This window comes from Macrobrachium nipponense, chromosome 12, assembly GCF_015104395.2.
Source record: "Macrobrachium nipponense isolate FS-2020 chromosome 12, ASM1510439v2, whole genome shotgun sequence".
Taxonomy (NCBI): domain Eukaryota; kingdom Metazoa; phylum Arthropoda; class Malacostraca; order Decapoda; family Palaemonidae; genus Macrobrachium; species Macrobrachium nipponense.
Genome location: NC_087205.1, coordinates 83,587,740 through 83,603,751, shown reverse-complemented (window position 1 = coordinate 83,603,751; position 16,012 = coordinate 83,587,740). Strand labels below are relative to the sequence as shown.

Genomic DNA, 16,012 nt, shown 5'->3' with positions numbered 1-16,012 from the left:
ATTAAGAAAGGGAAACCTGAGACTAATAATAAACATATTCTTTGTTCTTTTTTATACTTTAGCGTCTCTCTCCTCTCTCTCTCTCTCCCCGTGCGTGTGTGTGCATGTGCCGTCAACTTGTTTTTCCTCCTCATATTCCAACTGGCCAACTTCCAGCCGGTGGACCCCCATCCATCATGGGCGCCGGACGCGGCGGGTTCCACTTCTTTACTTCCTGTCTCCCATATCTAAGAATGGACCTTCGTTTAGATGGACCGCCCTCGGTCCAAGACTTATACATTTATGGGAAAAGGATTGGCTTGGCATTCAGATAATCCTCCAGTAAGTTCTTTATTCTAAGGGCGCCGTTATAAATTTGTACCACGACTGTTTTTGGAGAGAGTCTATTTATGTGCATTATATTATTAATATAATAAGATGTGCTTTTACCGTTGTTATTTATATTAATTTTGTTTGGTATGGCTTGTCTTATGGTCAATTCATTATTTTTTATTCACGTCGTTCAATATTTAATTATTCGTAGATTTTCTCCCCCTCTCTATAATTTAAGCTTTACATCAATTTATCAAAGGCCCTAGCACTTCGCATTGCGTGCCTTGTTTTGTCAGTTGTGTGTTTTCTTAGCAATAATATTTTCCATTCTGGTGTCTAGCCTTCCCCGTATGCGCTCTCCTATTATTCAGCGGAAGGGAAAAAGACTTTGCCTCGTCGTCAGGATTATTCTCTTTCTTTTTTTCGCCTCTTCCTCCTTGAATTCAAGAGTGACAAGCGTGAAGAAAATACGGGGGTTAAGTGCATTCGCGAATAGCCCTTAGCAGAAGCACGGTTTCTGAAAACGCATAAAATAATTCACTTCTGCCAAAGGAAGTTTTTTTTTTTCCCGCCTTGCAATGAAAGAACATAAGGTCCCGTGTTTTCTTTGTCCCCATTATTATTTTTCTCTCTCTCTCCTTTATTTTCTTATCAAATACTCTTTCTTATCTGTTGCCTCTCTTTCTTTCCCTTTCTCCTTTTATTTCGACGGACCTCGTTGCCGTCCGCGCCCTCGTCCTCCCGCCGCATTCCATTAAATTTTTCCGTCGCAATTATTTCCATCTTATATTCCGTTCATGGGTGAAAGGCATCCACTAATTAAACACAGTAATTTCTTCCTTCCATTTCTCCAACTTATCTTGGCGAATGCATCTTTAGCCGTTATCCTCCATTCATGATTTTTTTTCTCTCTTCCCCTGTTGTATTTGAGTCCCTGCGATAGGTTCAGTCAGGAATTTTCTCTGTTGACTGTTTTTGTTCCATTGCTGTACTCTTAAGGTCTGGTACAACTTAACTACGAGAAGGGGGCACTTGGTGGAAACTCAACCGAACTGCTTTAATGGAATGACATGGGAAAGGGTGGAAAATTGTTAAATAAATAAAATTGAGTGTTATCTAGATTATTACCTTAGAGAAAAACACAGAAATGGTAGGTTTACAATGCACACTCTCAAACAAATATGTGTGTGGAATGTGTATTGAATATATATATATATATATATATATATATATATATATATATATATATATATTATATATATATATATATATTGTTTTCCCTCTGAAAAAACTTAAATTCAGAGGGAATTATGTGTGAAAAAGGCATCTGCCCCGATCAGGATTCGAACCTAGTATGTCTTTTGCATTATTCCCACAGTAGTATAGTTTAATGCGACACTAAGGGGAATGTTTTTGAGTATAAAAAGGTACATGTGTTTTTAATAATACTATCAAAAAATATACGTTACAACCTCATCTATATATATATATATATATAATATATATATATATATATATATATATATATATATATATATAATGTAGGTGTCTCTGTATCTGTGTGATTATAAGTGTACTTGCGTTTGCACATCATACTTTACCCTCATTATGTTACGAAATTTCTATTTCAGTAATTACAATAGAACGTTTTACAGACCCTTAAATTTCTCGTTGTTCCTTTTGTGGCGTTCAATGGCATCATTTAAAGTTCCCTTTGAAGCCTTGAGGGTATTAATGGCCTTGTTTAGATTTCAGTATCACCCGGTTCTCAGATCACCTTCCTGGGGACATGCTTATTTTTTTACATTGATTTGTGTAATTTCTTGTTAGTTTAATTTTTTTTTTTTTTTTTTTTTTTCACTTATCACAATTTGGCTGGAAGAGTTCAATTTACTCCCCTAATTAATTCTTCGGTGAATCTAATGTCCATAGGTGAAAAATATATTTCAATGCTTTAGGTAATACTTCCTTTGTTAGAGTTTGGATGGAAGATGCGAAGCATTTTTATCTGATCTTCTGCAAAGCATATAGGGTTCCGCAGTAAACTTTTGACGTTGAATTTGAAAAAGTTTTTCTTTTCATAAGAACTTGAAGAAAAAGTTCTGATGACGAAGATGAAAGTAGTGTCCGTATGCAGGCATTGTCTTTTTTTCAATTCAAAGTTTTTTCAATATTCAAATATAAGTTTTCCCATTTTCAAGTGTGAATATTTCTTATTTATATATATATATACACTTATATGCGGTAATCGTTATTTTTATTTCTATTTAAAAATGGTATGAGATTCCTTCTTCCAAAGTCACCTTATTATCATAGGTTGATAGCGACCTCTGTAACTTCAATAGCAACTTCTTATATTATATTATATTATATTTTATATTATATTATATTATATTGTATTGTATTATATATATATTTTATATTTTATTTAGGAATCATTCTCATTCCTCGTGTTTTCAACTTGACTCCTTCTCATTATTATGCTTAGTAATTATTTATATAAATAACATCGCCGCTCATTTTTGTTTCTTCTCTTTTCGCAAGAGGAGTCGTACTGATCAACTTTCCCCTGACTCTGGTTGACCTCAACCAGTGCGACGACACAGAGGACCTTGTACAACATCACTTATTCAGCGGGACCCACAAATGTGACATCTCCACTACCAAGGTATGCTAGAAAGAATACCTCTCTCTCTCTCTCTCTCTCTCTCTCTCTCTCTCTCTCTCTCTCTCTCTCTCGAATTTGTAGTGCACGTGGTTAACACGCTCGTTTCATAACCGAGCCAACATGAGTGTATATCATGTGGGGGTTGCATGTTTTTTTATTGATATTTTCATATCATTATTATTTTTATCATAGATATTTTGTTATTTGTATTATTTTTATTTTTATTGTTATTATTTTATCATCTATATTTTATGTTATTTTTATTATTTTCATTTTTATGATTATTATTTTATCATCTATATTTTATGCTATTTTTATTTTCATTTTTATTATTATTTTATCATCTATATTTTATGTTGTTTCTATTTTTATTATTGTTTTATTTATATTATTTTATGTTTTTGTTGACCCTATCCGTAAGTTTCTTATTTGGCTGTTGGTCGACTATTTGGGATGCATTCTGATTACATTCAGATGTGAACAAATTACCATGCATGAATGACCAGTAACCTTTCGAAATGCCTACCCTCTTTACTTCAATATATTGAAATCGTTTAATAGTCTCTCTCTCGAGTTTTATCATCGAAACACTATAAGGTTTGTATAGATTATTGCAAGGGTTTTGCTAATGTTTGTTCTTAGCTTACCCAGATATCAATAGCTTTGAATATTATATAATAAAGTGTGGAATATTGGTCTTACCGGATTGAGCATTAAGGGAAAAATAGTAATGCTCAATAGTAAATGAAATAAACATTACTAATGTATCAGTGGTTGTAACTAGTGGCGAAAGATTTTTTTTTTTTATAATTTTGTGGCATTAGACTGGAAAGTATTACCCGCCGGCGAACTCATTAATCTTAAAAGGCTTGCGTTTTTCTTCGTCTGTAAGAGCCTTGGGAAATTTCGGTGGGTAAAAGGGAGTAAATCTTCGTTTACAATACTTTAATTTTTCTAATATCGAAAGGCCTTGAGGATTTGTAGTTCCAATTACCAATTTAGTTTCGCGTATCACAAGCAGTAAAGAAGAGATGTACAGAAAAAAAAATTGCTTAGCTGTTAACACATAGTTTATTGATTGTAGTTTTAAATTATCTCTCTCTCTCTCTCTCTCTCTCTCTCTCTCTCTCTCTCTCTCTCTCTCTCTCTCTCTCTCTCTGAGGGGAACGTGAGAACTTATGAAATAGTTTAAATCCTAACCGGTCATTTAGTTTTCTGTTTAGATTTGTAGTTGATCTTTATTAAGAAAATCTATCAAATCATTACATCAGATGACTTTCTCATCGCTGTTGTCAGTTACAGTCTTGGAGTTAGCAAATCTTAAAATGTTAGTTTGGCGGGTGGACTCCCACCCTTGGATAATCCATATTCGACAGCTAATGTTGGATCAGAGCTCTTAAAGTGACTTGAAATCCTTAACAGACCTGGGCGAGCTTTGCAAGACCTCACCCATCATTGGATCTCCATTATAATGGGGTATTCAGATTCCCTACTATGAAATGGAAAGTTTTTTCTACATTCATGTTTCCTGGAGACGTGAGTTCATGTTTCCTCTTAATATTGTATATGTATATATATGTGTGTGTGTATATGCATATATATATATATATATATATATATATATATATAATATATATATATATATATATACATATATATTTTTATGTATATATATATTATATATATATATATATATATATATATATATATATATATATATATATATATATATATATATATATATGGGTCGAATATCACCCTTATGGATTTTGTAATATCATTGATATAATTATATGAAACTGACTTGAAAGTTTGTAACGTGTTTCGATATTTTTTTATACTTTTTTTTATTGATCTCTTGTAGATTGTGATTCTGCACTACTGGAAAATGAAACTTGTTCCATTACCTTTAGAGGGACTGGTACTTTTACGCATTGTGTAGTGTTAAGATGAAATGAGATAAATTTGATCTGATTTATGATTACGACCGAGTAGTTGATTTTTTATATTGTTATTATATACCAATTTTAAGTAACTGGAATTCATTTTGTAAAACTGAATAGTAACGGATATCAAAACATGAATAAGGCTATTTGTTTGTTAGTCTATGGTCACAGCATAATAATTTATCCTTTCCCAGTCAGTGGGATTGCATTTTGCAAGTATATATCGCTATCAGTCTGTATGTTATGGGTACGATTTTATCTAATTCACCCTAAATTAACACCAGTAAAGATATACGCAATTTCATCACGCCAGGTAAATGAATCATGAAAATATTTTAATGGCCAAGTGAATGAGTCTTGAAAATATTTTAATGGCAAAACCTACATAGTCAAATTGAGATAACAAGATGATATGCCTTGAGTATTCTTACTTCTAATTATGTACATCCCTTCGCAGATTCATGTTATATCGAGTCACCGATAATTACAACATCTAACACACACTCACACACACACCCACACACATTGAAATACATTATAGTGTTATACGAGAAACTTTAATCTTCCAAAGTGTGTAGGAAGAGACGCCCTTTAAACGAGGTAACATCTCTTGCGTAAACGCCATTGACTGACTTCAGCAAGTTCTAATTCACAGAGAATCTCTCGCGAGCGTAGGACGTCTTATTGTCAGTAATTTTAATGTTTTATTTCTTGGCAGAAAATCTATTATTAAAAATAATTCTCTATTTTCCTTGCGCAAACTGCTGTTCTCGGTGTCTGAACAATCGATTTAATAACGTTAATATATTGGTAGTAGCAATGAACTTCTCTCTCCTCTCTCTCTCTCTCTCTCTCTCTCTCTCTCTCTCTCTCTCTCTCTCTCTCTTTGACAGGTTTTTTGTTTACATATATTTTTTGTACGTGGAAAGAAATAATCTTTTAAGCGTAATACTGACTTATCGAAACGCTAATACCTAATTCCCGATGTTCATGCTGAGCATTAGATTTACGAACACTTCACTAATGAGTCATTTATAGAAGATTTTGATCCTGAGAGTGAAAAATTAATTGAAGCCGCTCAATTTTCTGTTGCTGTAACCACTTTATTCATTTGAGTTAATCCCTTCGATGATCGTGCTGTTCTTATATTCGGCTTTATATGGCCAAGAGCGAGATATGCAAATGTTTGTGTTGTCTTTGATAATGTTTTTCAATTTGTTTTGTTCAGTATGATTTTTCCTGCTAAAAGGAACTCAAAGAGATTCTAAAAGGGAACCGCACTCACTCTCTCTCTCTCTCTCTCTCTCTCTCTCTCTCTCTCTCTCTCTCTCTCTCTCTCTCTCTCTCTCTCTCTGCCTTGGGGAATAAATGTGTATGTTCATAAAGTTGACGTTATGTTATAGTACTTCTAAAGCGCCGTGATTCATTGCCTTAATTTTCTTGGACATTTTACAAACTAGTTTTTTCTAGCATGCGCCTTTTTCCGCTCTGGAATGGATAAATGCAGAAAATGACAACCTTTTGGTTTCCCAGCAAGTCAGGGATAAGGCTGCTAACCCCGTGACCTTTTTCAGCTGACGTTGATACTTATTTCAGGTGGGTGGACTGGTATGCTGTATCCGGGAGCTACCCACAGACCTACCTTTTCTTGTTTAGCTAGATACTTTTGGTTAATTCACCTTCTTCCTTTACGCTGTCCTTTTTTTTTTTTTTCAAACGTTGTATCGGCCAATTTTACAAAAGAGCTCCACACATAAATATAGTTTTTAAAATGAATTGTTGTTACTGAGAAATTTAGAAAATGGTGTATATAAAATGATATGAGAAATTGACGATCTTTTGTTGATGCTTTTACGTTTATTCTCGAGGGTTTGGCACTAACACGACGCCCCGCGGAGTTTCATTAGAATTATCTTGTATTGTATTATATGGCCCATTGCAAATCAAGATTAGGACTGTAGCTACTTTTTTTTTTTACTGAAGTGTACATTCGTATATGCATGCGCTTACCTCTGTAAGTATTGCAGGAATTATATGCAGAATTTTTTTATTGTTATTCAGCGCACTCAACGTATTCTGGATGAAGATGTTAAGGAGATTATTTCTTGATTGCTCTTGTGGGTTGGGGAACCCCACTAACGAAACATACGTGGGTTTGGAGTTTGCCTGGAAAGGAAAGAGTTTCTTTACAAGGAATATTTCAGACAGGTAAGAATTTTGCGATTAGGTCCAATGAATAAGTTCTTTTTTAGCGAAAATGATACCCTATGAAAGTGTCCACTCGCTGTTGATGGCCGTCTGACAGCTGAAGTATTAGAGTTTAGAACTTCCGAAAGTAAAGTTTGTGGCTCTATTGGCACAGTTCTTGATTCTTATATCCTGCAGTTGACGTTATACCGGTAAATCAAAATGGCTGAAAATAGATAAACGTGGCTTCACTGTAGTTGTCAGAGATTGGAAATAAAAAATAAATAGCATAAATTTTCGTTGTATTTTTTATTGGATTTTTGAGAGAAAGGTTTTTTTATAAATTCTTCATTGGAAGACATGAATTTTAAGAATTAATAAGGACATTTCGGTAGTTGAACATTACATGGAAATTATTTCTTATAAAATTTAGCATGTTTTGATAAAAGAAAAATTTCTTTGCATTAAAAATATCTATTTTTCGTTGTTCGTGATTTTTAAGCTTCATAATAATAATTCGATATATGCCAATAATCTACTGTTGAAAGTAAGCAGATTTTCACATGAAGGCTGATGATCATCAGCAAATTTTTCTTCTTCTTCTTCAAATTAGATTGGAATTTCTGTCAAAGAGAAAGTGAAATGTGGATATGTGTGACCGCAGAGTTTTATAAACTCCATCCACGTAGTACATTACGTAGATACCAGTTAGTACACCTATGTACAGTCTTTGAACTAGTTTTATTCTCTCTCTCTCTCTCTCTCTCTCTTCTCTCTCTCTCTCTCTGCATTGTACATTATTGTCTGCCATGTATTGCTTATTCAGAAATTACACTTATCAATATTGTTACCTTTTTCTCGCAAGCGCTTGTCTATGCATTTCCCGAGGTATAGACCTTACAATTCTAGAGCCTGAAACCTGCTTTTCGGAAGCGGGAGGTTGTGGATACATCGTTATATTTCAAGTGCCAACTCAAATTCTCTCTTTGCCAGCAACCAGTTGCACCATTGCTTCATTTTATCCCGTTGGATCCCGGAACGGATGAGAAAATGCATTGGGTAATATCATTCAAAAATAGGCAAATACATTTTACAGCAATATCATCGTAAAATTGTATTAACGGCCTGCTTCCCTCGGTCTTCCTCCGGCTCTCTCTCTCTCTCTCTCTCTCTCTCTCTCTCTCTCTCTCTCTCTCTCTCTCTCTCTCTCTCTCTCTCTCTCTCTCTCTCATTGCGCTAATTACGTATTAACGAAAGGAAAAGGTTAAAAATTTGTATTGTAAAAAAAATAAACCTTATGTGTTGCGTAATATAGTATATATATATATATATAAATATATATATATATATATATATATATATATATATTTGTTTATATTAAGCCACAAATATCGTTTAATACCTAGTTCACCAATAGGGAATAAAATACTCCCAAGGGGAGGGGAATTATTATATATATATGTGTATATATATATATATATAATATATATATATATATATCATATATATATATTAAGCCACAAATATCGTTTAATACCTAGTACACCAATAGGGAATAAATTACTCCCAAGGGGAATTGTAATCGATAAGTACTTCGCACCAATGGGGTTTAACCCTTTGCCTGGTAAAGAGAAGATTTATAGTGACTTTTGAACACAGAATCATCAAGAGGGGCATAAATTTATATCTACTCTTCTGTAAATATACCTGTCGAATTCAGACTTCTATATTTAGAAGCGATGTCAACTCACCACCTAATCGTTATAGCTGACTAGCTTAATATACATGTGCTAGGTATACTGTGTTCATCTACCAGACTTAGAAGGTGTTTTTATTGGTTGTAAATAATGATTGTTTTCGTTAAACGTCTTGTATTTCTTTATTTCTGATTTTCGCTATTTATTACCAAATAATTTGTCTTAAATTACCTTGAGTGCACTGTAGGTATTACTTAGGTAAATTACCTTGAGTGCACTGTAGATATTACTTAAGGTTGCAGCGGTCCCTATCTGCAGACGCTTTCATTCCTTTTACTGTACCTCCATTTATATTATCTTTCTTCCATCTTGCTGTCCACCCTCTCCTAACAATTGTTTCATAGTATAACTGCGACGCTTTTCTCCTGTTACACCTTGCAATAGCTTGCAAACCCTTTCTACTCTCAATTTCCCTTTAGCACTGAATGACCTCATAAATCCCAGTGCTAGGCTTTTGGCCCTAATTCAGTATTCTATTCCATTCCTACATTACCTTAAGGTTGTCTTTCAGTCTACCTTCTGCAAAGTACAATGTCATTCTTTCGTATGAATGGATTTAATTTCTCACTAAGGAGCTTTCTTTCCCTAATTTTATAGGCGGGGTTAAATTTAGGTGGGTGATCTAGAGTGACGTAATAAAACAAAGCCACGTCATTTTTCTTTTTCTTCCATACCCAGAAAGGTCCGTTTAAATTTTACCTCCTGGACCTAAAATGTCGTATTTTTTACAATTTCTTCCTGTGATTATTGTTTTTCTTCTATCTTAAAGGGTCTATTTTATCCCCGGAAAAGGCACAAGTCAAATATTGCTCTTCTTAGTTATCACCAGAATCCGGATGAAGTAATGGTTCAGATATATTGAGAAGAAATTAAATGACATCTCTAATTCCCGTTTAAACAGTAGAAACTAATGTTTCATCTTGAAAGTTTGAAGGTATAACTTCTAGTTATACCTTCATAAATACTTCATGACATTGGTATATTACTACAGAGTCTGTTAAATTACTATGATACTATGAATAATGGATATAGAAGCGCTTGCTTTAAGTAAATCCCCGTTGAATTAAATTTGAGAACATTCCTTAATTAAAAGAAATGGTTCATTTCGCCCATGCGTACCATCTAAAGCATTGCAGGGCAGGATCGTGACGAATCTTAGTAATATTTTAAACTGATGTTTGGGTCGTTATTTACTTTTCACGATTTTTATGGATTTCTATTTTAAATGGGAAATATTGTCCAGAGAGGAACTCGCACATTGGAAAATCATTAAGCACAAAATGAGTTGGATATCCCCTAAGCAGCGCCTAATTGCATTTTTGGTAGGGATTCAGTATTGTATTGACGCATTTTTTGTTTTGGTATTTCTGAGAATCTGGCGTAATTAAGTGATTGCTTTTTGTATTTTAAACGCATGAATGAGTGCAGCCTGTGTGTATGATTTTATGTATTTTTAGTGGAAACTGCTTGCTAATATGCAACGACTTACGACTATAGATTTTACTCTGAACTAGCAGCACCCAAGCTCTGCTAGATTGGTCAGATTATACTAGCAAAGTGAGCCAGGAGTGTTTGAGAAAACGTTCCTTCCCCGGAATCTTAGAAAACATCAGGATTATCTTTGTTTATATTTGAACATCAGTGACGTCATCATCCACATGAAAATTCATACGATTATTCAATAGCTTTTCATCTCATTCAAATACTGTGTTGGATGAAATATTCGAAATTTACTTCAAGCAGAATATTTCCTATAGCACAACTAGTATTGGAATCAAAGAGCTAAATTATAAGCTCTGAAGAATTCTTAAAAGATCCCATCCTTCGTCTTGTCAAAAGATCCAGATTTAATGCTCTGATAGAAGTTCACTCGTGGGAAATTGAATTCTTATTTGCCAGCGATTTCATGAAACTGCTTACACTAAGAGGCGTTGCTTTGGCCTCCTCGTATTGATTCATTGCAGTGGAGGACTGAAACTTAACTGGAAACATCTTTTCATTTTGATTCAGTTGGGAAGTCACTCAATTTTAGTTTGTTGGTTAAGTGCTACAAAATAAGTTGTGATTATACATTTCACCTATGAAATTTGTTGATTCTTGTTTATGTATAGATTCGACCACAGCTGAATGCCATCTAATGCCATAATAAATTGATTAAAATAGCAGTCTCAAGCATGAAATTGCCCTTTGAGGTTTTCAGTTTGTCCGGCTTTTAACCATTGAAAAGTAGTGATTGTGTTTTGCTACTGTAGTGGGGTATTTTATTGTTTGTGTCATGAATATACCGTAAAGTGTTAACAAAAACTTTTCGCTCCTTTGAAAGTAACAATTAATTCCTGTCCAATAAGACCCAAACCAAAATTCCTCTCTGCTAACTTACATTCAGGTAGTACATTTATGTCCAATAGATGCATAAGTAACTTCTGCTACCAGTACTGTATTAATAAACTGACTGCGTATTAGTTACATCATTTCATGAGTTAGCTCTAGTGATTAAAATATTTTGGTGATGAAAGTTACATGGATTATCACCAGTAGCGATCGTATTAGGGTGATTGAGGGTTTGGATGATTTTTTCTCTAATTCGTAGTAACGCCCGTGAAATCGAAAGCATGAATGATTCACTTTCGTAGAAATTTCCTTGTTCTTATTGTAGTCACCCGAAGTTTTATTCCGACATTTTCTAGTACTTGCAACTATACTCTGTTTTTTTTTTCATCTGTCCATCCGCCTGTGGTGTTTGCGTATGGTAACACTGCGTCCCGGGCTTTAGATAGTTACATTCAGCTTACATTCAACAATCATAATAATATTCTGTTTCGAATATTAATGGTGTAATTCGCATACAGTAAATTATGAAAACACTTTTCAGTTGCAAATGTACACCCAGATATCCTTTTATTTACCTAAAACTGGAGCTACATTTTCTGTAGTGATCCTTTCCTTCCGAAAGGAGGCGAATATTTACTAAAATTCCCACATTTCGGTACGACGAAATCAGCAGTGCTGCGACGAAGCATTGTTTTCAACTCATGGCGGCCACTGCCGTTCGATTTTTTCTGGGTTAAGTCAAGAATATATAATGCAATGAACGCGTTAATATTTAATGATAAATAATTAATAAGGACTAATTGTATGCAAAACAATAAAATAAATGAAAGCTATATTCTTTTTATAAACCATGCATACGGAACCGTAACAAATCCGATTTCGTAGGAATGCTGACGTGTGTCTGCATTGGGAAAATATTGAGTATAATATCACAACAGTTACGACAGTCTCGAGATATATTTAGACTTTCACGTTTCGACTCACGTTTTAGCTGGCAGGTAGGTTATGCCTGGCTATACATTCCCGTGACCCGAGGCCTTTGAAGATTTGATTGCCACCGAGACGGGAGGGTGATAATATTAATGTTTATGGGTTCTTAATAAATATTTTCCGATTTATTTCCATTGGTATAGTAACGCCGCAATTTTTCTGGCGTCATCATTGTCGTGAATTTTTGTGACGTCAAGACTCAAAGAAGACATTTGTCGAATCAAATACATTGCACAAGAGAATTCAATAAAATGTCTAATGAATATTTATTTGTTCTGTTAACATTCTCTCTCTCTCTCTCTCTCTCTCTCTCTCTCTCTCTCTCTCTCTCTCTCTCTCTCTCTCTCTCTCTCTCTCTCTCTCTCTCTCTCTCTCTCTCTCTCTGGTTAAAAGGGCCAAATATGCATAGAAATGAGATGTGAGACAGGTAACAGATTAACGTTCCGGATATGAAATTTCCGATCTCTATTGAAAGTTTGACAGTCAGGGCCTTAAAGTTTGGAATTTGTAATGTAAAGTTTATGCCTCGAATTGGCATCGATTCCTGAGACTTCTTATCGTGGAGGTGACATTGGATCAGAAAGTTTGAAAGCCTTTAAATGGCCTGCCATTAGTAAATCCTACTTATATTGGTTAATCAAGATTCATAAGTCAGAAGTGGAAATCGCAGTCTTCTTCCATAAGTTCGTGGAAGCATGTTTTTTTGCGTCTTTAGCTTTTATTCTTTGGATATAGCTCACTGCAAAACGGAGGAATATTGAAGAGTCTTATGACAGCAAAATTTATAGCATTTATATTATGTATGAGCGAGAAAGTCGAATCTCCTAAATCATGGCTAATGTCGCATAATCTCCCTTTACATGAAGATTTATAACAGTCAAATTTAATTGGGTAATCTTTATATGTTCTTGCTATCACAGCAGTTCGGATGATTTGTATCAACTATGAAGAACTGATTCCCAAAATACGTTATGTATGTCCTTATGCTTCATTCGTACATTTGCAGATCTGAGCCGTTACTTTAGGTGTGCTATATTATAACTATGAAAGTTCCTGAATAGATCCGTAATTTAATGCCGATAACATAATTTATTTTTTCAATGCCTCCTTTTTCCAGGCTCTCCAATTGAAGAGAGACGAGTGGGAAATTTTAACTGCTATTGTAATCAAAGGAAAACTTTCTTACATTACCTCCTTTATCAATACGACCATCGTCGTGAATTCTTCAGTAACAAAAAAGAAAAAGTCTCATTGTGCATTGATGGCTGTGTTAAATCATGTTGAAGTGTAGACTATTCGATATTCTGTATCCTCGAAATATTTGGTAGTTAAGAGCGGATTCTGTGGTCTACTCTCATCTCTCGTCCAGGATCTTTGGTCTGTTCATTTACTTTTGTTTTCTCTGAGGTGTTACGGACTTCACTGATTTAATTTTGTTTTCCCGCGTTTGATTCCATTTTCCATTTGTTTTATCTCTTTTTTTTTTTATCCTTTATCGCGACATTTTCATGTTTTAATACGTTATTTAATACTCTCTCTCTCTCTCTCTCTCTCTCTCTCTCTCTCTCTCTCTCTCTCTCTCTCTCTCTCTCTACTTTACACTAAGTCACCTTGGACTCATTTTTATAATAAGCTAACTTCTTTAATTTAGCCTATTTACCGGTACTAATTAAGGCGGACTCTTACGTAAGTCGAGAAAAGAAAGCAAAGAAAAGATATATCTCCACAGGTGCCCTCCAACTCCTTTCTTTTCCTCTTCGTCTTAAATGGTGGTGATTATATCATGCTTATTCTCTTCCTTTGAGAAGATGCACGTAGAGAAGTAAAAAAAAATAAATAAAAAAAGGTACAGACAAAGAAATGCTGTCGTGCCCTCCATTATTTTGGATTAACAGTCCGGCGTTAGCGCTCAAGTACGAAGTCCAAGAAGAGACATGACATATACTGGCTTCCATCGTTTTTGGTTTTTTAATTATAAACAAACGAATGAACAAAAGGCGCTGTCTCTCTGGCGAGTCCCAGGGGCTTAAATGCCAGTTTAATGGACAGAAATAACTAAACGCCATATGAAGTTGGTGTTCCATTGTGCTGGAAGGAGAGAATGTTTATCCCTTTCTTCGTACGAGTAGTTTATTTGACTATCATTTTTGAAAGACTATCTCTTTATTTTACCTCGTAAATGTACTTCGTATACCTCATTTTTTTTAAATTTCTCGTTTTATTTTCATTTTTGATCTTAGTTTATACAACTACTATTTCAGTGTTTCTTCTTTTTTCCTTCCATGTAGTTCTTTTACCAACCTTTTTAGATATTTTGCTCATCGTCTCTCAGCCGAAATGGAGAGTGTATCTCTTGTGGTGAGTGGCCCTCCAAAGCACCATTTTTTGTTTACAAGGAGGTTTTTTGGAGGCCTTCCATTGTGTACTATTCCCTTCTTTATATCAAAGTAAATACTTCTTTGTTATCTGCTCAGTATCTCTCCTTTTGAAAAGTGAGCAAAAGTGTGGAGCGAAGAGGAAGTGGGAAAAGAGACAAGTGCCCTTCACTGCCTCTCACCGGTGAAAAAAAAAAATGTCTGAGGACGACCTTTCAGGAAGTGTGAGCTTCCCACTGGCCATAGAAACGTGGCATAGAAACTGGCCATAGAAACGTCTCGGGATAAAACAGGACGATTAGAGTGGATAAATGGGACCCAGAAGAATATTGATGATGATGATAATGGGGAGGGTTTTGGTGGTGAATATGACGGTGATATAAATGACAGAAAAAACACTATGGTTGTCTGTAAAACAACACTGGTATTATAGTTGTTACAGTGATTGCCTGACAACAGTTGTGGTGAAGATTTCGAACTTCTTCCGTATGTTATTCTAAAATTATATCGATGTAATGATTTCCCAGAGAAATAAATTTTTTTCATGGCTCAGATTACGTACTGAAAACAGTCATTTATTTGATGTCTAATTATAAAAATTAACTTTTATCAGCAAAGGAATTGCTGAAGAAAATTTCCTTCCGGCTCAATAAAGATGATGTTTTAGTAATAGGCGAAAGATTTCAAAGGGAAAGTTGACCATATACCCAGTAGTTATGATGTAGTACTATGATGTGCTGGTATGAGCGGGAAAAAATTCTAGTTATAGATTAGCCATTGATTGAATGATTCTGACTTCTTCAAATTAGATTTAAAGTGAATGTTAACCATTAGATCCAGTGATATTGGTGTCTTGTTATTAAATAAAAGAATTGAAGGTGAAAATTGACCGTTGATAAAACAAAAATGTAATGTTGATTTTAGGCAGAATACTTTAATGTGAAATTTTCCCACTGTTCCGACGATAATGTAAAGCTTATCGTTATTTGCAATAATTCAAGGTGGAAGATGAAATCTCACCATATGGAGATAAAGTGATTGGTGATGAAAATAAAGAACTGCTTCAATGATTATGATGTTTGAATACCAGATTGAAATATGGAAGTGAAAATAGACCACTGAGAAAGTAATAAAGATGCTATAATCTTACTTGCTAAAGAACTGAGGAAGTTAAGTTATTGATGAAGTGATCATGATTTGTTAATCTCTTATAAAAAGAACCGAAGATAAAAATAAACCCAGTAGTTCCGTTATGATGAGATGAAATTAACATATGAAAACAAGGCAAAAACTAGTAGTAGATCCAGTGATGATAAAATATTATGTGCGATAAAAGAATAAAGATTGAAAGTAAAATGAAAAGTAACCGGTAATCACATGATAATCGTTGATTTAATGGTAAATACGCATTTATGTCATATAAAACAGAGGTGAACATAAACCACG

The 16,012-nt window shown here is 34.3% G+C and overlaps 1 protein-coding gene across 1 annotated transcript in view; it reads left to right on the top strand.

Annotated features, from left to right (window-relative positions):
* LOC135224862 (metabotropic glycine receptor-like) overlaps nucleotides 1–16,012 on the top strand; it is a gene marked incomplete at its 5' end in the record, with an annotated part of 348,032 nt that overhangs the window by 226,629 nt on the left and 105,391 nt on the right. The window contains one exon of the mRNA XM_064264187.1: nucleotides 2,857–2,980. Within this exon, the coding sequence (XP_064120257.1) occupies nucleotides 2,857–2,980 (124 nt within the window). The remainder of the gene's footprint in view (nucleotides 1–2,856; nucleotides 2,981–16,012) is intronic.